At 44.7% G+C, this 24,712-nt stretch overlaps 1 protein-coding gene across 1 annotated transcript in view; it reads left to right on the top strand.

Moving 5' to 3' along the window:
* The window catches only part of VWA3B (von Willebrand factor A domain containing 3B), a 1,052,517-nt gene that overhangs the window by 180,396 nt on the left and 847,409 nt on the right, over nt 1-24,712 (top strand). The window contains exon 8 of the mRNA XM_078658240.1: nt 14,599-14,714. Coding sequence (XP_078514366.1) covers nt 14,599-14,714 — 116 coding nt within the window. The remainder of the gene's footprint in view (nt 1-14,598; nt 14,715-24,712) is intronic.

The raw sequence follows: 24,712 nt of genomic DNA, 5'->3' as shown, positions 1-24,712 counted from the left end.
CTATCCATTTTTGAAAACTAGACACTTAGGGAAATCCAGGATGGGGTGACTTGTCTGGCTCTCAACAGTTTCTGTTACCCAGAATCCCTTGCAAACCTCAAACTTTGTAAAAAAAAAACACATTTTCCGCACATTTCTGTGGTGGAAAGTTCTGGAATCTGTGTGGATCCACAAAATTCCACCCACCCTGCATTCCCCAAAGTCTTTCGAGGAAAATGGTACCTCACTTGTATGGGTAGGTCTAGTGCCCGCGACAGGAAACGGCCCATAACGCAAGGTGGACACACCACATTTTTACTGTGAATACTTACCCTTTTTTTGCAAAGTGCCTAGCTGTACATTTTGAACCCTAGCTCTGCCGGCACGTAGGGAAACCTAGCAAACCTATAAATTTTTGAAAACTAGACACCCAGGGGAAACCAGGCTGGGGTGACTTATCTGGCTCTCACCAGGTTCTGTTACCCAGAATCCCTTGCAAACCTTAAACTTTGTAAAAAAACACATTTTCCTCACATTTCTGTGGTGGAAAGTTCTGGAATTTGCATGGATCCACAAATTTCCACCCACCCCACATTCCCCAAAGTCGTCCAATAAAAATGGTACCTAACCCTAGGAAATACCATAGGGTTTGGGGGAAATGGCTGGTTGAAGTGGATTAGTCATAACGGGATCGCCCAACTTTACACTCCTATGTGTTTCTCCCTTTTCTTGTTAATGCTTGTAAATCTTGTGATATTGTTTTTCTTTCTTAAGTCCTGTAATTTTGCGGTGTTGAACTGTAAGACTGGTGTATGTTCTTTATTTTGTTATTGAATAAATAAAAATGTACTTATCAAAAAAAAAAATGGAACCTCACTTGTATGGGTAGGTCTAGTGCCCGCGACAGGAAACTGCCCAAAACGCAACGTGGACACACTTCATTTTTACAGTGAAAATTGACCCTTTTTTGCAAAGTGCCTAGCTTTAGATTTTCAACCCTGGCACTGCCGACACCTAGGGAAACCTAGCAAACCTATACATATTTGAAAAATAGACACACAGGGGAATCCAAGAGGAGGTGAACTGTCTGGCTCCCACCAGGTTCTGTTACCCAGAATCCCTTGCAAAGCTCAAACTTTGCAAAAAACACACACATTTTCCTCACATTTCTGTGGTGGAAAGTTCTGGAACCTGCATGGATACACAAAATTCCACCCACAGCGCATTCCCTGACATCTTCCGAGAAAAATGGCACCTCACTTGTGTGGGTAGGCCTAGTGCCCATGACAGTAAACGGCCCAAATCGCAATGTGGATACACCACATTATTATAGTGAAAACTGACACTTTTTTTGCAAAGTGCCTAGTTATAGATTTTGAACCCTGGCTCTGCCGGCACCTAGGGAAACCTAGCAAACCTATACATATTTGAAAACTAGACACCCAGGGGAATCCAGGAAGGAGTGACTTGTCTGGCTTTCACCAGGTTCTTTTAACCAGAATCCCTTGCAAACCTCAAACTTTGTAAAAAAAAACTAATTTTCCTCAACTTTCTGTGGCGGAAAGTTCTGGAATCTGCGTGGATCCACAAAATTTCACCCACCGCACATTCCCCAAAGCCTTCAGCAAAAAATGGTACCTCACTTGAGTGGGTGGAGCAAGTACCCGCAACAGGCAAGGGCCCTAAACTTATCGTGGAGACTTCAAAATTGCCTATCATAAAACAACCCGGTTTTGCAGTGGGGGAGGGGCACCTGGGGTTTTTGCCCTGGGCTCAGCGGCCATCCAGGGAAACCTACCAAACCCACACATTTCTGAAAACTAGACACCCTGGGGAGTCCAGTGAGGTATGGCTTGCTTGGCTCCCCCAACGTTTCCTTACCCAGAATCCTCGGCAAACCTCAAATTTTGCTGAAAATATTTTGTTTGGGATAGTTGTAGGATCACCGGGCTGACACAAATTTCCTACCACCCAGGGTTTCCTCAAGTCTCCCGACAAATATAGTACCTCACTCGTGTGGGCAGCCCAAGTACCTGTGACAGACAAGGGTCCAAAACGTATTGAGGAGACCTCAAAATTACTTATCACAAAACAACCTGGTTTTGCAGGGGAGGCACCTGGGTTTTTGGCCCCGGGCTCGGCGGCCATCTAGGGAAACGTAAAAAACCCACACATTTCTGAAAACTAGATATCAGGGGGAGTCAAGAGAGGTAGGGCTTGCGTGGATCCCTCACCGTTTTCCTAACCAGAATCCCCTGCAAAGATGAAATCTAGTTGGAAAAACCAAATTTTCCACATATTATTGTGTGGGAGCACCGTGCCGGCACAAATATCCTACCCCATAGCGTTCCCCTCAGTCTCCCGAGTAAAATAATACCTCACTTGTGTGGGTGTCCAATGCAGAATTGGCTAAAAACCTATTTTAAAAAAAATGTAGCGCTTACAATTTGCTGTGCTTACCCTTAACCCCTATGTTTTTGGGTCTTCCCAGTCACAGGCCCTTCCCTTACCCACACAAGTCAGGTATCATTTTACTCGATGACTTAGTGGAACGCATTGTGGTAGGCAAAAATATGTGCAAAATGTGATTTTCTTCAGCTAAATTTGAGGTTTGCAGGGGATTCTGGGTAGTAAAACATTGGGGGCGGGGGTCCACACAAGCCATATCTCGCTGGAGTCCCCCGGGTGTCTAGTTTTCAGACATATGTGGGTTTGGTAGTATCCCAAGATGGCCGCTGAGCCCGCAGTCAAAAACCCAGGGGAATCCCCCCCTGCAAAACCAGATTGTTTTGTGATAGGTAAATTTGAAGTCTCCTCAATACATTTTGGGCACATGCCTGTCGTGGGTATTTGGCCCTCCCACGCAAGTGAGGTACAATTTTTATCAAGAGACCTCGGGGAATGCTGGGTGGTAGGACATTTGTGTCAGCCCAGTGATCCCATAACTTTCCCACAAAGAAATTTGAGAAAATAGTTATTTTTTCAGCTATATTTGAGGTTTGCAGGGGATTCTGGGTAGGGAAACGTTGGGGGAGCCATGCAAGCATCACCTCACTGGACTCCCCAGGGTACCTAGTTTTCAGAAATCTGTGGATTTGGGAGGTTTCCCAAGATGGCCGCCGAGCCCGGGGCCAAAAACTCAGGTGACCCTCTCTTGCAAAACCAAGTTGTTTCAAAATAGGAAATGTTGATGTCTCCACATACTGGTTCCATTTGGCACAAGGGTGAGTGGTTCAGCGTATACAATTTTATTAACAAGAGATTTCACAAAAAGTAAATACACTGTTAATAATTGAAAGGACAAGAAACTGAACAATTGGCTCACAGCTCGTGAACTGTAAAGCCACGACAAGGCACCAACCTCTTTTCAGGCCATTCATACACCTTTCATTTGTGTGACACATACAAAACCATTCACACCGCCAACCGTGGGCCCATCACATTACAACACTCACATCAGCAGATGGCGCCATTCAAGGGCCAATTACTTTCACACACCCACATGCCTGACACAGCAACCACACCAGCTGACGGATTGCATGGACTGGCGTTTGGCTACCAGTCTGAATAGTGACCAGCAGCAAGTCACTACTCACACACCGCCAGCCAAGCGTCAATCCACGCACACCGCCATCCAAGCGCCAATCCACGAACACCACGAGCCAAATGCAAGTCCACAAACACCGCCAGCCAGGTGCCAGTTCACACACACCACCAGCAAGCGCCAGTCCACGCACACCGCCAGCCAAGTGCCAGTCCACGCACACCGCCAGCCAAACGCAAGTCCACAAACACCGCCAGCCAAGCGCCAGTTCACACGCACCTCCAGCCAAGCACCAGCCTACACACACCGCCATCACATTTAGGGTTTTTTATATAAAAAAGAAAACACAAACAAAGCTACTAACGCAAAATATGAAACTAAATGCATTGCACTAATGCCAACCTTGAAACTGAACAAAAAATATAAAACAATACAGACCAGGCCGTTCACTTTACCACTAATGGATGCTCCCAAAAATGATTTTGCGTGTGGTACATTCTAAGACAAGCAGGAACACCGAGCACAGGGTTAGAAGGACACTCAGGACAGTACATACAAGTCTCCTTCCACGCACCTCTTTGCCAACAGACTCTACATCTCTTACTGGGAAAATCCTTTGAGGGCATGGGAGGAATGGTATTAGGAAAGTTGCGATCTTTCAATCTAGCCACATCCTCCACCACTCAAACTCTAGAAACACATGCCTGTTCCACTACATCAAAGCTGCCTATCACAGACTCCTAAAACTTAACAAAAGTCATTGTTGACTCAGGGCAACAATCCTTAAATACAACAAAAGCATTAAGGTTTGCCAAGTGGAAAAGATGGATAGCCAACTTCTTATACCAAATGTAAGCCTTACGAAGAGCAGTGTAAGGTTCCAACCTCTGATTTACTCTATCAACACCACCCATGTGCCTGTTATAGTCAGAATTGCACACAGGTTTGTGCACTTCCACAATCTGACCTCAAACAGTCACAGGTGAAGTGCTTTCATCATGGATGGCAGTCAGCATGTAGAAATCTTTCCTGTCTGCAAACTTCACAGCTAGAAGTTCCTTACTATGCAACACACTGCAGTGTCCCTGCGCAAGCTTTTGACGAACAAGTTATTTTGGGAAACCTTTACTGTTATAGCATTTCGTGCCACAAGCAACCACTTTGGCCTGTTCCCTAAAGAACTGCACACCAGTGTAGAAGTTATCTACATTTAAATGGTGACCTTTGTTATAAAGTCCTCTACCAAGTTCCCACACAATTTTCGCACTCACTTCAAAAGTGGACGGACAACCAGGGGGGTCAATCTTGGAAACCCTACCGGTGTTCACCCTGAAATTAGAGTCATATCCAGTTCTTCCAGTTCTACTCTCACACAGCATATACATCTTAATTCCATAGCGTGCCCTCTTGATAGGAATGTACTGCCTAAAAACCATGCAGCCCTTGTACAAGACCAAAGACTCATCCACAGCTATTTCTTTCCCTGGAGCATAGATCTCAGAAAATCGATCTATAAAGTGACTTTTAAATAGACGGTCACAATCAGGGTGATCACATGGCAACGCTAAGCCATTTTTGACAAAATGCAGCATCCGAAGCTGAAGCAAATACTGATCATGACTGATGATTGTCAGAAATATAGCCTTTGCCATTAAGGGAACAGTAAACCAATATGAAGACATCGATGGCTACCTTAGCAAGCCCATCAAAAAAGTTAACCCCAAGAACTTCTTCCACTGGGTAGCTCTAGAGTGGGGCCTAAGGCTGGCACTGTTGTCTCTCAAACACTGTTCAGCATAAAAATGTGTCTGCTCAACAATCTCTGCCAAAAATATATCGTCCATAAACAAATGAAACACAATTATCGGCAAAAAGTTTTCAGTATCCAATCTACACCCTGGAACACCTGTAAAGTCAGGCAATGCCGGCTGTAGCATGCCTTGGGCAACCCAGAGGTCAGCACTTCCAACTGGAAGCCTTCCAGCCCCAGCCTGCAGCCCGGGTGCCTCTTGCTGCACTATCAGCACATCAATGTCCTCCTCTAAAACAGGCACTTCATCTCCACTGAGAGTAGCTTCATCATCCGATGATTCCTCGTGGACAGAAAACTTACTGCCTGAATCTTCCACTCCCTCCTCTGCCTCAGATGCAGAGTCAGACTCTGAGCCATGGTCAGAGGAAGACTCAAAAACATACCAACAACCTGCTGAGCAGTAATCCTGCGGCTAGCCATAATCCTTACTAAGAAAGGAGACTTCACAAACAAGTCAACAACAACCAACACTGTGCAAAATAAGTAAGTAAACCAATTGTGGCTTTAACACAAAGATCTATAAAAACTATACGATTCACTTGCAAGAGAGAGCTACAGTCACCAGTGCCAACTCTGCAGATTCACAGCCAAAACCAACAATATCCCACTAGAAAGATAAAACAAAACCAATTACTCGCAAGATAACAAAATACACATCGAGCACAAATGCAAGAAGTTTTTCACACTCAATAAAACTGAAGCTAAACATTCTGCTATTATTACACCATTTACAAAAACACTTTCATGCAGGGAAATGAAACTCATTTAGAGTAAATAGTACAAAAACATTTACCAAATACATGCTACTACACAAAATGCAGACCCACCAGTGTCAAAACCGCAACCTGGAACATCAGTCAAAAGCCTTGAACTAGAATAAAAAAGGATAAGTAAAACATTACAATCACAATTCACAAGAAATAAAACAATTAACATTTTAACACGCTATGTCACTACTCAAATGGCCAATCTGCCACCAAGGGTAACAGAAAAACAGCCAAAAGTAAATAATAACTGATACCCCATCCCATTGGGGCAACTCTTACCCAAGGGGCCATGCCAAAACCTAAATATGTACATATCCCTGGTACTAGTGGGTCTTCTACACCCCCCCCCCCCGGGGAGAAGGGTCTTCAAATAGGGCTTATTCGCCCCCGGTAGGGTGGGGGGGCAGAAACTGGCCACAAGTATAAAAAAAGCATTTGCAATGCAATAGGGCTCGCAGTTACGAGAGTTTCAGCTATTGGCATTGTAAATAACAATGCCTTTTATTTATGATCCATTTATGTATCTCCATGACCTTATGGAAGGGTTCTAGCTTCCTGCATCATGCCACAATCCTCTAGGATTTGTGCAAATGGCAACCCTACATGCACCTCTACTCAAAGTCTTCATTCTATAAGAAATATAAAGGGACCGTAAGCACATACCTTGCCTCCTTATTTACAAATTACAGAACGTTATATATAGAGGTCATTGATAATAAAACTCATAATTTAGTTACAAGTTTTTATTAAGAGTACTTCTAGAAGTAACAGGCACTTTATATTTAGTACTTTGTCCTAATGCAAACAGTAATTCTGGTGTAGCAAGATAGCTGTAAAATAGTCTGATATTGGCAAACAGACATACATTCGGAATTTCCTAAGGGGATGCAGAGTTTAGCCAATGGTACTCCAAGAATTATGGAAATACATATTTGGATCAGTTTAGTTTGATTTAAAAGGAGAAAAACAAAGAACCGAAATTATTCTACCTCCCACAAATTAACAACTGCACAAGGAAATCCCAAGTCTTACATGAGCTGAACACAAGAGCAACAAATGGACAACGAGACAAGTAACTGGAAAACTGAATCTTAGTCCAAGGAAAATCAGAAAAGAGTTCAATCAAGCAGAGTTGTTTCTGCTTAACAGTACTGAGAGACATAAGTCATAGATGCAGACTCCACGTTTTCAGACCTCCCATTGATCCCTGCAATGGCTCCCCACCGATACAAGAGCGGAACTTAAGACTGCATGCATTACTCTTAATTTACTACATACCTCAACCCCTCCTACCTGACTGGAAAAATAAAAAACTCAGGAGCTCAATAATGATCAGGAAACACCCGAGATCCTCCTGCTTGAACCACTGACTTTTAAGGCAAGAACACTATGTAAGACAGGCATTCTCTTGTGGTGCGACAAAGCTTTGGAACTCTCTTCCACCAACCCTCCTCTTGTTTGATCACTAACAAAAGGGAACTAAAAATCCTCCTATTTGAAATACACTTTGATTTAATTGGAGATCGTTACTCACTTCTCCAATGTTGAGTTGACCTGTCTTTCTTGTTACGAAATATATGCTCTCACTGAACTTGTGGTTACTTACTGCTGATTTGGTATGATGGTTAGGGAACTACTTCTTATCCTGTACCGTACCTGATGTATGAACTGTTTGTTCCTTGTTTTGCTGGCCCTAATAGGTTGTTTTATGTTACTATTAGCCAGAACTTACTTCCTGCTCTATTGTAAAGTGCTCTAATGCCTTTGTGCCAAGTCTGCGTTATATAAATAAGAACTGCAATTAAAAAATACAAATAAATAATCATTTGTGAGACTTCCCTCTGTGTCAGTGTGTTTACGTAAAATGGTGGAACTCCTCAGCCTTTATATCCCTTGTTAAGGAACTGAAAGAGCAAGCCAATCATAAACCAACACTGTCGTGGAGAGACCCCCACCACCAACTAATGCTTGTTTAGGGGGAGAAGTAGCAACGCTTGCTCATTCGTAAACAATAACACATTGACCACATTGACCACCTCAAAAACTTGAACCACTACCCATTGCTTTGTGCTGCAGCATTCCTTTCAATTACAGAAAAACTAATTCAATCCGATTCACACACGAAAGCCTCTTCACTGACAACAAAGCTAGCGGAAAGGAAGGGAAGGGAAAGGAAGTAAGTGGCAGGGCAGCGTAGTCGACCTGCGCTGTGCCTACGAACAGTATGAGTGAACCCTAGAGACAAGTAGTGGGGGAGCCATCCAGGACCACAGAGACATACAGCTACCTTTTGTGGAAAAATGGAACTGCGTCACAAGTGGTCGGATCTCATGGGTTATGGATAAGTCAAGATTTGGGATATTAAAAGGAGTCTGGAGGAGTCAGGGGTGGTTTGGAAGTGTCATCTGATAGTAGGTGTGATGGCGAAGTCAGGGTTTGTAATGTTGAAAAGTGTCAGAGGTTTGGAGGAGTCAGCGGTGGTTCAGATTGTCAGCTGGTGGTAGGTGTTTGGATAGTGGGGGCAGCTCTCAGGCGTCAGCTGTCAGCGGGGGCTCGCTCTCGGCTCACTGAATGCGGCGACCTGAGGCTTTGCTGGTCAGATTGCGGTGTTTGCCCTTGGATGGGTGCCTGTGTCACTGTCCGCAGTGAGCAAGGCGGACACTTAGGGTTTTGGCCGGGGGTGAGGAACAAGCAGCAGGTGCTGTTGTAGCTACTGCTTTGCATTCTGTGTATAAATAGCCCTCCATACAGAACTGCCCTTTCAGTACTCACCGGTATGTAGCGGTGGGACGTGCAGCACAGGCAGACAGTGAGAAGTGGTGGAGGCTGGGGGTGCCTGGGGGGTAGAGACCGCCCTCGGACCCTCTCCGGGGTGAAGCTCTGAAGAGATCTCTCCCACCTAACTGGCTTGTAATCGCTGGAGGGGCAGACGTGAGATGTATACAATGAGCTACGCTCGGACTATTGCAGTGCTGTGTGCCGGGGAGGAGCAGAGGATGTGGGACGTGGTGGGCTGGGTGTCCCTGGGATGATTCTTCATCTGGGCGTGGGGTAAATAAAAGTGTCAGGGAGGCATGTTCTTTCAGCCTGAGAGAGGGAGGGCTGTGTTGTTTATAGGGGAGGATGTATCTTCAAATACACCGTATCCAATTAGGGGGCTGGCTCAAGCTACCTTCAATCATTTGGATGTGTTAGTCCAAAGTCATCAACTTGATCCACATTATGATACTTTGAGGCAGCCCTGCATTTTCAGACAACGGCATTAAACATGTAATGACTTGCATGACTGATATTTAAAAGGGGCAATGAAACTACAAGTCCCAGCATGCTTATTGTTAGTGGCTGTAACATCACTCACAGATTGAAGGTCGCGCTCTTGACCTTGCAGTCTCGTGAGAGCGTGGTTTCTCACGAGAGGAGGTTGTGCTCTGTTTGCTGTTTGTCGTTGGGTACCAGATTATCTGTTGCTAAATGCGAATTGCTGGGGGTGGCCTTCTTTGTGGGTGTAGTGGTGTTCTGTTTTTTATTTTATCAATACTACGCCTTGCACCGGTATTGTTGCCTGTGGTCCCAAGAATGCAGCAAGTCGGCGGTGAGTGTGATCCGGCCCACATGTCACTTCCTACCGTACTAACCCTGGTATTTGGGTCGCTGAGGATGTTAACTGCGATCCTCTCTGTGAATCCTCTGTGTCTGGCTGAGCGGGAATGATGATGACCATATCTGAGTTATTTGGCAGGTAGCGGCGGAGGTCCTAACTTCCGAGCATGCTCTGGTGAAGAGGGAGGCGTGCTTCTACTGATGAAGGTGTGTGCCGGGCAAACGTGGTGAAACACTGCACATCAACACTAACAAGCGTGAGCCTCTTGCGGCTGCAGGGGAGGGGGCCTGCGCGATTCCCTTGCGGGAACGTTCGACTAAATGGCGTCACCATATGGCACCGCGCGCTCACGCAAGGAAATCGCCAGACGTGCACGCGTTGCCATTGAAGGCAATGGAGCGCGTGCACGTCATTGGCAGAAAATCCGAAGCGATAGGAATAGGTCATTTTGCCTAAGCAGTGCATGCGCGCTGCATAGGCGAGACCTAAAAATGAAGGGGCAGCCCTTTCCTAAGGGATCGCCTCCATGCACTGTAAAAACCAATCCCTGGCTCTAGTGGTGTTTTCTGCCCACCCCCGGGGACAAAAAGGCCAAAATGGTGGCCCAATCTGTCCCAGGGGGTTAGGGGTGCAGAAAAAACATACTCATAAAATATGCCCCTATGAAGCGACCCTTGCCCAAGGGGTTGCTTCCATGCCTGGGGGCAGATTGGCCTATAAAAATGGCCAATTTGCCCCCTGGGGGGCCACAAAACTGCCACCAGTATCCTTGCCTAAGGGATCGCCCCCACTGGGGGCAGAAAGACCAAACAAAAACGAGCCGATCTGTCCCCGGGGAGGGGGGGGAGGGGGGGCACAGAAAAGTTAAACCTAATCTATGGCCCACGTGGAAGTGACCCTTGCCCCAGGGGTCGCTTCCATTTCACCAAAAACTAACCCCTGGTGCCTAGTGGGGGCATTCCTACTGCACGATCGTAACGCCATGTGCGTTCGTGCAGCAAGAATGCCCTACAAGGACACATCGGGGGAGGAAAAACTCCCTCCTGTCCCCGATGCCTCGATACACAGTGAACCACCCCCCGGAGCAAGGCAACCTACCTGTTTCCCTCTGGATTCCTGGAAGCAAATGGCTTCTAGTGCGTCTGGCTGATTCTAATGACGTCAGCGCGTGCTGTGCGTGCTGACATCACAGGATCGCCGAGGAGGGGGGTCGGAGGTGGCAGTGTAAACTTTTCCTCTGCCATCCCTGCTTGGGGGTGTAGATGGGCTGCCCATAGGGGGAGTGCCAGCGCTTCCCAACGGGTGGGTGCCATGACGGAACTGTTCCATCATGAGCACACAAAGGGTTAAAATGTACTCTGTGTTTCTAAATTGGATTAAGATTTTTTTGTCCTGTGTTGTGTTTTTACTTTATTATTGTATGTATGCTGTATTAATACACACAAACACATTGCATCTAAGTCAAGCCTGACCACTTTTGGCAAACTTACCAGATGGTTAAGCGCAGGTTAATTTAGTGACTTTTTGTGGTTCACCCTTGGACAAGGATTGTTTTTTATTATTTGAGTAGGGCTTCCAGCCCTCTAAACTAATAACTCAATTTCTTACAAATTCACATTGGGAAAACTCAGTGTATCAACAGGCTGGCCCATGTGGTAGCACTGGTGCAGGTTACCCATGTCTCAGACATTAGAGGCATCCATTAGGCGACTGGTACTGTCGTGATACCAGTGTCTGCATTGCCACAGTATGAAAAACTGCCATGGCATGTTCTGCATTCCCATTATATCTTGAAGCCACTGTTGTGCCCTAATCTATGTTACGTGCAAAGCACCATTTTCCTTCAAGATACTACATAGTTCAGTTATATAAAGTGCCATTGCACAGCACCACTGAAATCAAATTGGCGCATTATGTTAAGCAACATTGCAATGTCAACATCAACATCTTGATTTATAGAGTACTATTGGCAATCATGCCAGAATTCACATTTCCCTAGTATGTACTGTAATTACGGAACTATTGCCAGGGCATAGATTATATTGCCATGATATATAAAACACTATTTCAGTAAGCATCATTGGCAACATGCTACTGATTCAGTTACTCATGTTTTCATTACTGCTTCAAGCTAAGTGGGCCTTCTACTCCAGTTTACTCTGTTCACACATAGGTGAAACGCTCTTTACACAAGTACATGAAGGGTCGCTCTTGCAACACTGCACAAGTAACTTTTTTTTTACTAGACTAGTAGATCTAGCTACTTTGAGCTGCTGATTTCAGTCATGGGAGCCAGATGGGCTCTCTTTGAGGTACAAAGCGATACAAAAGGGGATGATGGACAGAGCGTTTGAGCAAATCAAACACTCACCCCCAGTCAACTGATCTGGGTTTAATCCATCACCATTCTTTAGCTCACTGGGCCACCCCAGTTCAGACATGGCAATATGCAAATCAGTCTGACCCTGTGCCTCATGGGAACAGTCCAGCCCGAACTGCCAAGCCATGTCTTCCCTGGACCGGAAACAAGCATCCTGGGACCAGTTTCTGATTCATAATCCTCATCAGCCAGGCTATCTTGAATCCAGTGGCCAAGTGAGCAAGGGACTCACGTCTGAGCATACCCTGCCACACTTAGGGCAAACAAAGCGATACAAAAGGGGATGATGGACAGAGCGTTTGAGCAAATCAAACACTCACCCCCAGTCAACTGATCTGGGTTTAATCCATCACCATTCTTTAGCTCACTTGGCCACCCCAGTTCAGACATGGCAATATGCAAATCAGTCTGACCCATGTGCCTCATGGGAACAGTCCAGCCCGAACTGCCAAGCCATGTCTTCCCTGGACCGGAAACAAGCATCCTCGGACCGGTTTTGGATTCATAATCCTCATCAGCCAGGCTATCTTGAATCCAGTGGCCAAGTGAGCAAGGGACTCACGTCTGAGCATACCCTGCCACACTTAGGGCGAACAAAGCGATACAAAAGGGGATGATGGACAGAGCGTTTGAGCAAATCAAACACTCACCCCCAGTCAACTGATCTGGGTTTAATCCATCACCATTCTTAAGCTCACTCGTCCACCCCAGTTCAGACATGGCAATCTGCAAATCAGTCTGACCCTGTGCCTCATGGGAACAGTCCAGCCCGAACTGCCAAGCCATGTCTTCCCTGGACCGGAAACAAGCATCCTGGGACCGGTTTCGGATTCATAATCCTCATCAGCCAGGCTATCTTGAATCCAGTGGCCAAGTGAGCAAGGGACTCACGTCTGAGCATACCCTGCCACACTTAGGGCGAACAAAGCGATACAAAAGGGGATGATGGACAGAGCGTTTGAGCAAATCAAACACTCACCCCCAGTCAACTGATCTGGGTTTAATCCATCACCATTCTTTAGCTCACTCGGCCACCCCAGTTCAGACATGGCAATATGCAAATCAGTCTGACCCTGTGCCTCATGGGAATAGTCCAACCCGAACTGCCAAGCCATGTCTTCCTTGGACCGGAAACAAGCATCCTGGGACCAGTTTCGGATTCATAATCCTCATCAGCCAGGCTATCTTGAATCCAGTGGCCAAGTGAGCAAGGGACTCACATCTGAGTATACCCTGCCACACTTAGGGCGAACAAAGCAATACATAGCCCAGTCTGAACTGGGGTGGCAGAGTGGGCTAAAGAACGGTGATGGATTAAACCCAGATCTTTTGACTGGGTGTGAGTGTTTGATTGATTCAGATGCTCTGTCCCTCACCACTCCCTTTTGTACCGCTTTTGGCCGCCATAAGTGTGGCAGGGTATGCTCAGACGTGAGTCCCTTGCTCACTTTGCCACTGGATTCAAGCAAGCCGGGCTGAAGACAGCTGGAATGCCAGAAACCGGTCACCGGAAGCTTGTTTCCGGTCCAGGGAAGACATGGCTTGGCAGTTCGGGCTGGACTGTTCCCATGAGGCACAGGGTCAGACTGATTTGCATATAGCCATGTCTGAACTGGGGTGGCAGAGTGGGCTAAAGAACGGTGATGGATTAAACCCAGATCTTTTGACTGGGTGTGAGTGTTTGATTGATTCAGATGCTCTGGCCATCACCACTCCCTTTTGTACCTCTTTGAGGTACAGGCACTGGGAGAGGAATGTAGATTGAATGGCACTTTCAGGGATGGATCAAGGCATCCCATTGCAGCCCACAAGCATTTCCCCAAGCTATAGAACACCAAGTAAATGCCAACGTTTCTGACTAACTGTTCCAGTCCCATATTATGTCCAGTCATGCTAATTGCCAATCTCCAGTCCTAATTCGACGTATGCCAGTTTCCATTACGTCCAACAAAATACATAGCCATTTCCTTTAATTGACAGTAATGTCAATTGCTAGCTCCCATGATAAATGCTGCGGTATGGGCCATATTACTGAAGAACTCCTTTAAACCTTCACTCTCCAAGTGTCAAACCTAACAAGAATCTGTGCCAAATTGTCTTAAAGGCACAAGGCATAGACTACACAACCTGCACACCTCCTTGCTCCTGCCAGACTATAGCAGGTAGCCCTAAGCGAAAGGCTTGGAATGGACTGTTAAATGGTGCAAGTGGTATTGCTGTGCCTATATGCCCTGGTTTTATTTTAAATGCCATAGGCTTTATACAAGGACTTTGAAACCCAGTAAATGGTCAAAATCATTGAGACTCCAGACTAAATCCAGAATTTAGGGAGATCTTGCCAATAGTCTCAGATGTGGTTTACTGGACATCACATATTATATGGAAATTGGGTAGGATTTTTCAAACAGTCATTTGTATCAACACAGTTTGTTTTGGGATAAATGGAATTTTCTAATGATCATTATAAAACAAATGCTGTTATAGTTTATTTTACCATCATATTATATGTTACAGATTTCATGCATTTGCTGAGATAACAGAATATAAGAACATCAGGTGCATAACAAATGGTGAAGAAAAGACAGAGGATCAGATTTCTGAAACAAAGTTTAAAGGAGGCACACCTCCAGGTAAGAATGCCATATAATGTGCTGTTGTGTGTACTCTTTATATGTAGCTTAGCCATATTCTGAAATGTTTTCTATATGCAAACTCCAATGTAGTCACCAAGGGCCTGATTACGAGTGTGGCGGCAAGGCCACGGGTCCTCCCCCCCACCCCCGCTGCTGGCCGCTCACCAGATTACGAGTTTTCTCGTGTCTGGCAGGCTTTTTATTGGCATTCCCATAGCAGTGCCTTTAAAAACAGGCATTGCAATGGGAACGTCAATAACAGTTCCTGGAGGGAATTGGCTTGAAAGTCCATGCCGTGCAGGAACTGATGTGCCTGCACACAGGGGGCACATGTTGTGCCCCCTGTGTACATCCACAAAGCATGAGGCCCTGTAGAGCACCCTTTGTTTCTTCTCCACCAGGTTTTAAATGGAAGAGGAACCGCCATGTAAAATCTGGCAGAGAGGAAACCCATAATATGCTTGACGTGACCACAGTGGTCCCGCCAAGTATATAGTGGCCTCAGGTCTGCCGCGCCACCTCCAGGTAACTGAGGTTCCCTGCAGCATTGGTGGTCCAATGGCGGTCCCGCCACCCGAGGTGTAATCGGGCGTTCAGGAAACCTCCACCCCCGCGTACACACGAGTCTGTCATTCCTCAGACTGCCAGACTCGTAATTAGGGCCCAAATGTTTTTTGTCACATTGGCTACTTTTAACACATTAAAATCCCCATATCCCAGTTGACTAACCTGTTGGCTTCTAAATATCCTAAGCTGTGGGGCCTGTCTTAGTTGCGTTTAAAGGTCTCTAACCAGAAAACACTACTCGGGGGGAAAAACCCTAGGCCAAATGTTGCTTTTCTCACCCTGCCAATTAACTGATGCACCACCTCCAGATACACCTTGTTATAAAATTCCAATCCCAAACCTGGAATTAGACCATCCACCAGTAAGTAGTAGTGGTATGTAGTCAGTAGCTATCTCTTCATCCTTTCTTCACCCCATTCTTGTATAGGGCGTGGTGGGGTACATGTACTCTAGCTACAGCACCAGTGTTAGTGTTGCAGCTACACAACATTATAAAGAAACAATGGCTCCCCAGCTGCCTCTTCTGTGAAATGTAAATTAGAGAAGTGGGGTTCTGCATTGGTGAGAACCCATATGTATGTGATCTGGTTTCCGTATACAACAAATGAGACCAAATATGCCAGTTTACAACACAAATATATATTCATTTACCATATGCTCTGTACATTCTTAACATAGAGCAGATTGTGCAGTGCACGATGAAAAAGTGAATAAATAATTAAAAGTCAATGCAAGGTAATGGCTATCCCAACTAGACAACATGTATAGTCTTTCAAGCGTGGTCTTGGTTGGGGAAAGTAGTCGATGTTTCAGCTCTAGTGGAAAGAGTTTATGCGTCTCTTCAGGACAATAAATGTCTTTGAAAAACAGAAAGTGGTGGAGGACTTACCTCCTAAGGAAGAACCTTATTTAGACCCAAAGAGTCTCCTATCATATTGATAAATAGTCCAATTGACTAAAGCATTGCCACACATATAGGTGCATTGTATGCAATATTCATAAGTATTTAATCCACATGTCCGTCTACTCCCTAAACATAAAATTGGTAAAAATTTTATTGGTGGCATGAAGGAATCCAACATCAATAGGAGAAGGAAGCAACTTCACACATCAGACAATTTGATACTTAATGTAGGTACACAACACACACCAGAGGCACTTAGTAATTTGACACTCGTACTATATTATCCAACCCCTCAAGCATGCGAAACAGCAGACAAGACTGTACCCCAATATCCCCTTCCCCAGGATTCCCCATTGCCACCCTTGTGGGTGGCAAAGGTGGAAACAGGAGGTTGGATTGTAGAGATCTTCCACTTTGGGGATTATTTGAGAAGACAGACCTAATTCCACATAAGAGATCTTGACCCAACCATCTCTTTGCCTTTCTCAGAATAAACCTTAGAAATCATGGAACAAATCCATTCACCTACTGTAGATTCCATATGATCCAGTTAGCAGCAGTCTTTCTGCAGACATCCAGAGAGTGAAAGGGATCAAGTTTCTTTAAAAAAGCCAATATCAACAGGAATCCCTGCATGAAAATTAGCTGAAATATTACCAGGTAAAAGAGAACTATTGAAGCAGTTTAGAGACTAAGGCATAGATTCATGAAGGTAAAATCCGCTCGCAAAGGGGCAGATTCTCAGAATCTGCCCCTTTGCGACCGGTATTTTTGCATTTGGTATGCATCATCCCAAATGCAAAAATCGCAAAATAAGAGATCGCAAAATTGCGATTTCTTGCATTTAAGGAATCTCAAATTGAGATTCCTTAAATGCAATGCATTAAAGTTTAAAAAATAGCGATTTCGCTAATAGGGCTCGCAAATTACCATGAAGTTGAACTTCATGGTAATTTGCAAAAACTTTGAAAAATGCACTAAAGTGCACTTTTCAAAATTTTATGTTGCGCACACACATGCCCTAAGGGCATGTGTGTGCGCAACATATGTGCACAGATCAATTTCAGGGGGGGCAACAGGGTGTCCTTTGAACACCCCTGCACCCTTGAAATCGCATTCTCAATTTGCAATTCACTAATTGCGATTCGCAAATTGAGATTGTCTTCCCATTCATTCCTATGGGCCTCTAGGCCCATGGGAATGAATGGGGAGGTATTCCTTAATTGCGACTCGCAATTTGCGACTCGCAATTAAGGAATTTTAAGAAATCGCTATTTTTTAAGCGATTTCTTCTTGCATAGCATTTTGCTATTCCTAATTAGCGATTCCTTATTTTTCGCTAATAAGGAATCGCAAAATGGATGCTTGATGCATTTGGGGGTAAATCCTCATACAGTTGCAAAAAATCCTAGGGCTCCCTAAAGGCTTTCATGGTTACTTATAACACCTTCAGATAAGAAGTTGAAACCCCAAAATGATAGCATTCTTATAGGAATTAAAGAACCCATTGAACATCACCCCTGTACGGCAGCCTATTGGAGCTTCTAATCACTTCTGCTGGTCAGATGCCTCGATGAATGAACTGCAGTGACCACATTTTTAAGCAGATCCTGACAATGCTTAATTTGTGCTGATGGTTGCAGGTGATAGGCGCTGGCACTGCATTTTGGGGAACAGGACATTTTGTCATCCTCAGACTTTGGCCCAGAGCAAGAGGGAAAAGGGCATAAATGGGCAAATAATGAGGAAGAAAATGGTGAAACCAGGAAAAAGCAGAGATGTATTCGAATATGCAAGAGTGAGATACAGAGATGGGAAGACTAAGGAGGGAGGAGAAAGTTGATTGAGATATAATCCAGAGTAGCTACACTCCTGAAACATCCAGGAAAGGATATGGAATCTGAGACAAGAGGGGAGAGTGGGAAGAAGCCACTCTAGATTCACAGGGACCTGTTGTAGAAAAGGAAATCAATCATTGAGCATGGTAATACATCCACCCGAAAGCCCCCTCCCTCCTTAATAGGGCTAAGAGAGCCAGGATATGTGGAAACAATGATAATGCACAGAGGAGCCAGAGAGATCAGGGACAAATGAAATCATCCACTTCCCAATCACCTGTTGCCAAGCCCTAGAAACAGAAAGTCATCAGACAAGTGTTGATGGGAGTGTGAATAAGACAACGATCAGAGCCCTCATTCTCAGAAACAGGCCTTTTATTTTCCCAGGGCTCCTGGAAAACCTGTTGGATGACCCTCAAGTGTCACACTACAGCTTTATGCTGTTGCATTTGTCATCCCAATGAGGGGAACAGGCAGTAGAAGAACCCCATTGAAGGGGTTCCTATATCAGCCACCACTATTGCGACTCTGCAATCTCAACGCTCACAGAATCTGAAGTATGGTTTCCTCGGTTTACTTTGTGGTTTCCAGTACCAAAACACATGACTGGCCTTAAATAGAAAGAATCATGCCTACAGTACCACAAACACTGCTGCTGCATTCAAGAACAGAAGAAAGGGAATGCCATCAATGACCATGAGCCAGCCTCCAGGAGAAACTTTTTTGTAAATATTGTAACTAATTGCACTATTACTTTTACCCCCATCCTTTTACGAGCACTCCACATAGAGCAATTGTTTCTCTTTACTTGTTGCGAGCAACTATACAAGTTGTTGTATAACTTTATTGTGGCTTAACCAACAATATAATATAAATTGTGGAATTGAATTTCATTTCTTGTGAATATGTGTTTATTTTGGGGGCCAATGTCTTTTTCAATTTAACCCATACCGTTTGGATCATTTTCAAGTCCAGGCACCCCCTAGGTGAGACAGCCTCCTGAAATATCAGGTACGTTTGTAGGGGCACATGCATCATTCTAAATATTGGTCGGAAAGGGGCAGATTTGCAGAATCTGCCCCTTTGGGACCGGTATTTTTGTATTTGGGATGCATTAACACAAAAACAAATTTCGCAATTTAAGTAATTGCAAAATTTGCGTTTACTTAAATTGTAAATGCATTTAGGGAAGCACAAATTGCGATTCCCTAAATGCAATGCATGATGCAATTTTAAATTGCGATTTCACAATTCGGGATCGCAAATTACCACCAATTTAAACTTGATGGTAATTTGCGAAAACTAAAGTGCATTTTTCAAAGTTCCATGTTACACATACCCACATGTCCTTGGGGCATGTGTGTGCACAACATGTTGTCACATGGCAATTTCAGGGGTGCATCAGGGTGTCCTTTTGGCACCCTTGAACCCTTAAAATTGCGAGTACCTATTTGGTACTCGCAAATTGCGCATTCAATTCCCATTCATTCCTATAGGTCTTTAGGCCCATAGGAATGAATGGTAAGCTATTCCCTAATTGCGATTCGCAATTTGCGAGTCGCAATTAAGGAATGTGTACATATCTCATATTTTTGCGATTCCTACATGCATAAGTAATGGCGATTCCTAAATTGCGAATTCTTAAAATTCACAATTTAGGATTCGCAATTACTTACTTTGATGCATGTGGCCCGTAGTCTTTAAGCACAACTTGTTTGGCAGTTTATCTAGGACTCATTGGAAAAGTAATGTTCAGAAATTGCTTTACCAGATTACTGACTATCACTGTGGGCAGCAATGGATTTTAGTTGTTATTTTAGATTACCAGCACAGGTTGAGAATTGAGGGAACTGAATGTAAGAATGAATATTTTACTCATGTGATGAGTCGCAAACTCATGTCCTTTATTCCCACAACTGTTTAGAAATTACACATTTTGTACTGGATTTTAGAACAAAGGAACGAGGCAAGCATATGGGCATGAGACAAAGGCACATGGGAGAAATGTGTTCCCTATTATGGTTTCACATTTATCCAATGCTCCAGCCACAATGTTTATCAGCAAATTCTCAATGGAGCTCAACTTTTGACAAAAAGTAACAATGCCAAAAATAATAACCATTTAAATACATGAAATATTTTGTTATGTTATGTTTTTGCAGGAGTACAATTGTTACTAGCAGCAATTAGTGTAGAAGCACATTTCTTTCAGTCAATATATCACTTGCTTAGATGCCCGTTTAAAGGGAAGCAGAGAGTACTTATTGTTTAGGGTCCGTTTGGGAATGGAGATTAAGATGTATTTAGAAAAAGAAAGTTTGTAGCCGAAGAAGTGGCCACATTTATCTGCAAAATCCAATGATTGCATGGAAATTAGGTTAGCCAGCATAAGCAGAATTTCATTCCCCACATAAAGGACAATGGAATTCCTCAGAGCCTTTCTGAATGTCTTGGATCGTAGCATAAACTGGCACTGCAATTGCTAAGGGGTGGATAACTATATTGAATGACGGTAGCTAGCTGGCAACCATGTTTATTCCCCTTGCAGGTCAGACAGGCCAAAGCAGGTGTCAGTCAATACCCTGCTGTGCTGCTGTCCTGGGTGCTGGTTTTGCATGCTCACATGCAGGGCCGGACTGGGAACCAAAACTGGCCCTGGCAAAGAGCTCTGCCAGCCCCCCTGGGAGCGGCCGAGCTGCAAAAACGGCCCTTTAACAAAAACGCCCCCCAGGAGCCCAAAATCTGCACCCACCCTAGCGGCCCGCCGGGGAAACGCCCGGTGCTTGCTACGGCCAGGCCGGCCCTGCCCACATGACTTGTCACTCTCTCCAGTCCACCCCCTGGTTAGCACCGTCCCTCCTTTCTATACTGTTTTGCAGAGCTGATGCCATACAAACAGTGTGATTAACAGCTTAGGTCCCAATCTGACCCTGCCCTGTCAGTCAAACTGTAGATGTTATATCAGCCTTCTAAAGTCGCTGGAATTGTGATATGGACGCTTTCTGTGATGAGCAGCCTATGGAGTAGGCTAAGAGTCAAGTGAAGGAACTAAGAGTTGGAGTGGCACCAATGCAATCACTCAGCACAGCAGATGCTTATATCAAAAAATCACTTGAGTGCTGTGAGGTTTTATGTGAGAGAGAATGGGGGCCAGTGAGTGTGTGCATGGGCAACTGCTTAGGTGGTGTGGGTGTGTATTACACTTCGAGTGCACTGCCCCCTCGCCCTGGCATTTATTGGTGATAATTCTTAGTATTTTGGGGCATCTGTGGTGTGGGGGTGCCCCCATTAACTAAACGCTGGTGTTGACACATTGATAATACCTGGTGGCAGATTGGTGGCGTCCATGGAGCTTTCGTGGTATGATGGTGCCACGCATTGGCTAAACTTCAGCCTAAGTATATGGGTGGTTATTCTTGACATTTGGGGAACTAACATGGTTTGAGGCGAGGGTGTGAAAAAAGTATGGTCATAAAGAAAACGGATAGAAAAGAAAAGGGGCATATTGTAGGGTGAGTAAGGAGAGACTCGAAGGGAGGAGAAGGAAGTAAATAGAGAGAGAAGGGAAGGGAGTGGGAAAAGGGTGAGAAAGAAAGCAGGAGGAGCAAGGAAAGGTAGTGACAGAGAGAGGATTATATGGTAGGAAATTAGGAAGAAAGTGAGCAGTTAAAGGGGGAGGAGATGGGGAGAGAAACAGTGAGTGATAAAAAAGTAGACAGAGGTAACAGCAAAGGAAAAGAAGGAGAGAGCAGTAAGGAGGGAGCAGAAGGAAGTAGCAGTGAAGATTACATCATTCAGAAGTTATGCTTAGAGGAAGCGGAAGAGTGATAAAGAGAAAAGATGAGCGAGGAGAAGAAAAGGTGATTGAGGGGAAAAGGTCTCTCAAAAGAGGCAGCATGTGATGAAAAATATTTCGTAAAATGCAAGATTTTCCTCAATTTTATTCAAATAATGCTTAGGGGGGCATCTTCACCAAACCTCTCTTCCGGTGATCCATGCAGCATGGGGATTGGTATGAATTTTTTTTCCAAGGTTATCTTTGGTTCGCAGTGTAGCCCTTTCCCTTATAATCGTGGTCTCTTGGGCCAGTGGGCGATTTGCATTGATTTGAGCATGTGAGACTTTTAATAGTATGTTATATTATTGCAGAAGTTTCATTCTTCACAGCCTCTAAAATATGCTCCCAGTTCTCATTATTGAAAGCTTTCTTAGTGAGTAATCCCTAAACAATGTTGTCTTGATGCCTGTTGCTTCACAATTTGCATAATTGCTATGAGTTGTCTGATGTTGTCTGGCCCTTTTCCTATCTTTACGAAGCCTGTTTGATCCTTATGGAGGATTCCCATTATTGCCTCAATCAAGTTGAATAATTCTGATAGTGTACTGTAACATTGTCCTTTATCATTTCTGTAGAATGCCGTCGACAGTCGATCTGGGTCTGTCAATTTCCTGTTTGCCATAGACTATACGGTTTGTCTCATATCTGCAACAGCAATTGGGTTATCCAAAATGTCATCACTGTCGTTTGGGAGTGATGAATTCTGCAGGACATTTTGAAAATTGTTCATATTCTCCACTATTTTACCTATCCCATCCAATTCCCCAGTTACCCCCACCATGGGAGCTGACAGTGTAAAAAAACAATTGTGGTATGATATTGTGTGAGTTGCTGCTTTTAAGCCAGATCAGGCGCTAGGGCAGTCTGTATCCGAGTCCTTGCATCATGGCCATGTTCATGATAGTACCCCTAACAGTATCCTGACAGAACGGTAAGTCTCTGTTCCTGTGCTCCGCAATGGAGCGGAGACGACACTGCGACCCTGTGGCATATTTCTGCTAATAGGCCATACTTTTTCAGGCAGGGCAACTAATCTGTATTACCAACTAAAAAAGACCCAACCTAATGGATTTCAGAGAAAGAAAATGGTTGTTGGGATAATAAACACTGTAGGACTCAATGATTTTAATCCTTATGGGAAGCTAGCCAAGTCATGGGAGCACAGTCCTTCTGAAAGGTGAAGTGGCATCCTAACAAATATTAATAAAGGGACCCCACATCCCAATTAATGGCCAGATATTTTTCCAGGATGGCGCATACCAGTTAGTGTGGAAGTATCTTCTTACAAATGAGGAGAATGGGGTTATATTATCAGGGAATAATTAAGAAAGGACAGCACCTGTTTGTAGGATAAACAATAGAGTGATATCTGGACATTGGAGGATTGATTCTGAGTCCAAAGTCACCTTCAATATTTGGAAAGCCCCCTTCTGGGCCTCTAACCATGGAACATTTGCCAGGATTGCCGTTTTAGGTCGAGCGTAAGCGTATAATCTTGTGTATACTTTTTTAGGCCGAGCGCAAGTGTCAACCTTGTGTATACTTTACTGTACATCTCTGTGGGTTTAAAGCCATTCCCCCTGCTGCTCATTTGCTTGTTTGAGTGACCTTTAAAAATCCTTGCATGCTAGTGGTCAGTCCTGCCTTTTTGTCCCTCCTTTTCTCTTTTTTTCCTTCTGACAGACCAGGGACTAACTACAGTATCATTTCACTTTGTCGTGTACAACTGTCCTTGGGGGACTTTTTTTCTTGGCTTCCTGCACCTGTTTGGCGAAGCCTCTCTTTTTGTTTGCAGGGCATTCTTGTTCTGAGCTTACCTTTCCTCTAACGCTGTGTTTATAAACAGGGCTGTAGATCATGATGTTATCTCAGTCATATTTGATATTCAAAGACCGGGATCAAATGCCAAAGGGTGCCCTTTTCTGCACCAAACGCCCTAATCCTGCTTGCCCCTCCCATATCAAACTCTTCATCCCAAATTGTTGAGCAAGGCGAAGAGACTCGAACCCGGTTCCCCAATTTAAAAGTCGGCCGGTCGAATTTTTGTTGGCCTGCCTCTGCTCGTGTTCAGGGTTCTGTTTTTCTTTTGTTAACTTTGTGCATGACAGGTCATGCGGTTTATTTGAGGTGCCGTCACTTAATCTGCTTGTTTTTTCTTTTGTTCAAATGTAAATGCAATTAAATTAGTAGATAAGGGCACAGGGAGTTTTTGATTTGCCCAGAATCCCAGGATGTTGAGCCTATGCCAGGAGTTTACGTGATTTGCCCAAGAATCACAGGACATTGAGCCTACGTCGAGCAGGGGCGTAGCTAGAGCTTCTGGCGCCCGGGGCTATCCCTCAGATTGCCGCCCAAGGCAGGTAGCGGGTAGGGGTGCTGGGTAAAAAGGACGGCGAGCACTTGAGAGGTCTGAAAGGTGCATCATGAAGTCCCACTGCCCTAGCTGTTGTCCAATACAGTACAGGCTGTGCTGCGCGCGTGCTGCACACTAAGTATATTCTTCAATTTATACCAAGTTTTGCCTTAAAAAAGATGAAACCATAAACCGAATGATAAGAAAGCAAAATGTAGTAGTTGAGAATTACTTTATCGTCGTTTGTTTTAGGACATTGACCGGGTTGTTTCTCAGCTTTCACTTTTGTCGTCCTTCCGGGTCCTAGTTTGCCCTTGGTGTCCAGGCAGTCGAGCCACTGCCTCTGTCCCAGCGCATATCTCAGTCACTGAGCGGACAGATGTCGGGCCACACTTAATGTCGGACTGCCAGCAGCTGGAGCCGCCCGGTCTTCCCTCGAGTTACTGGTTGCCCCTTTGGCTTCATCCCGACTGGAAAATGCATCTCCAAGCAACA

Source organism: Lissotriton helveticus, chromosome 8 (assembly GCF_964261635.1).
Source record: "Lissotriton helveticus chromosome 8, aLisHel1.1, whole genome shotgun sequence".
Lineage (NCBI taxonomy): Eukaryota > Metazoa > Chordata > Amphibia > Caudata > Salamandridae > Lissotriton > Lissotriton helveticus.
This window is presented reverse-complemented; position numbering and strand designations above follow the sequence as displayed.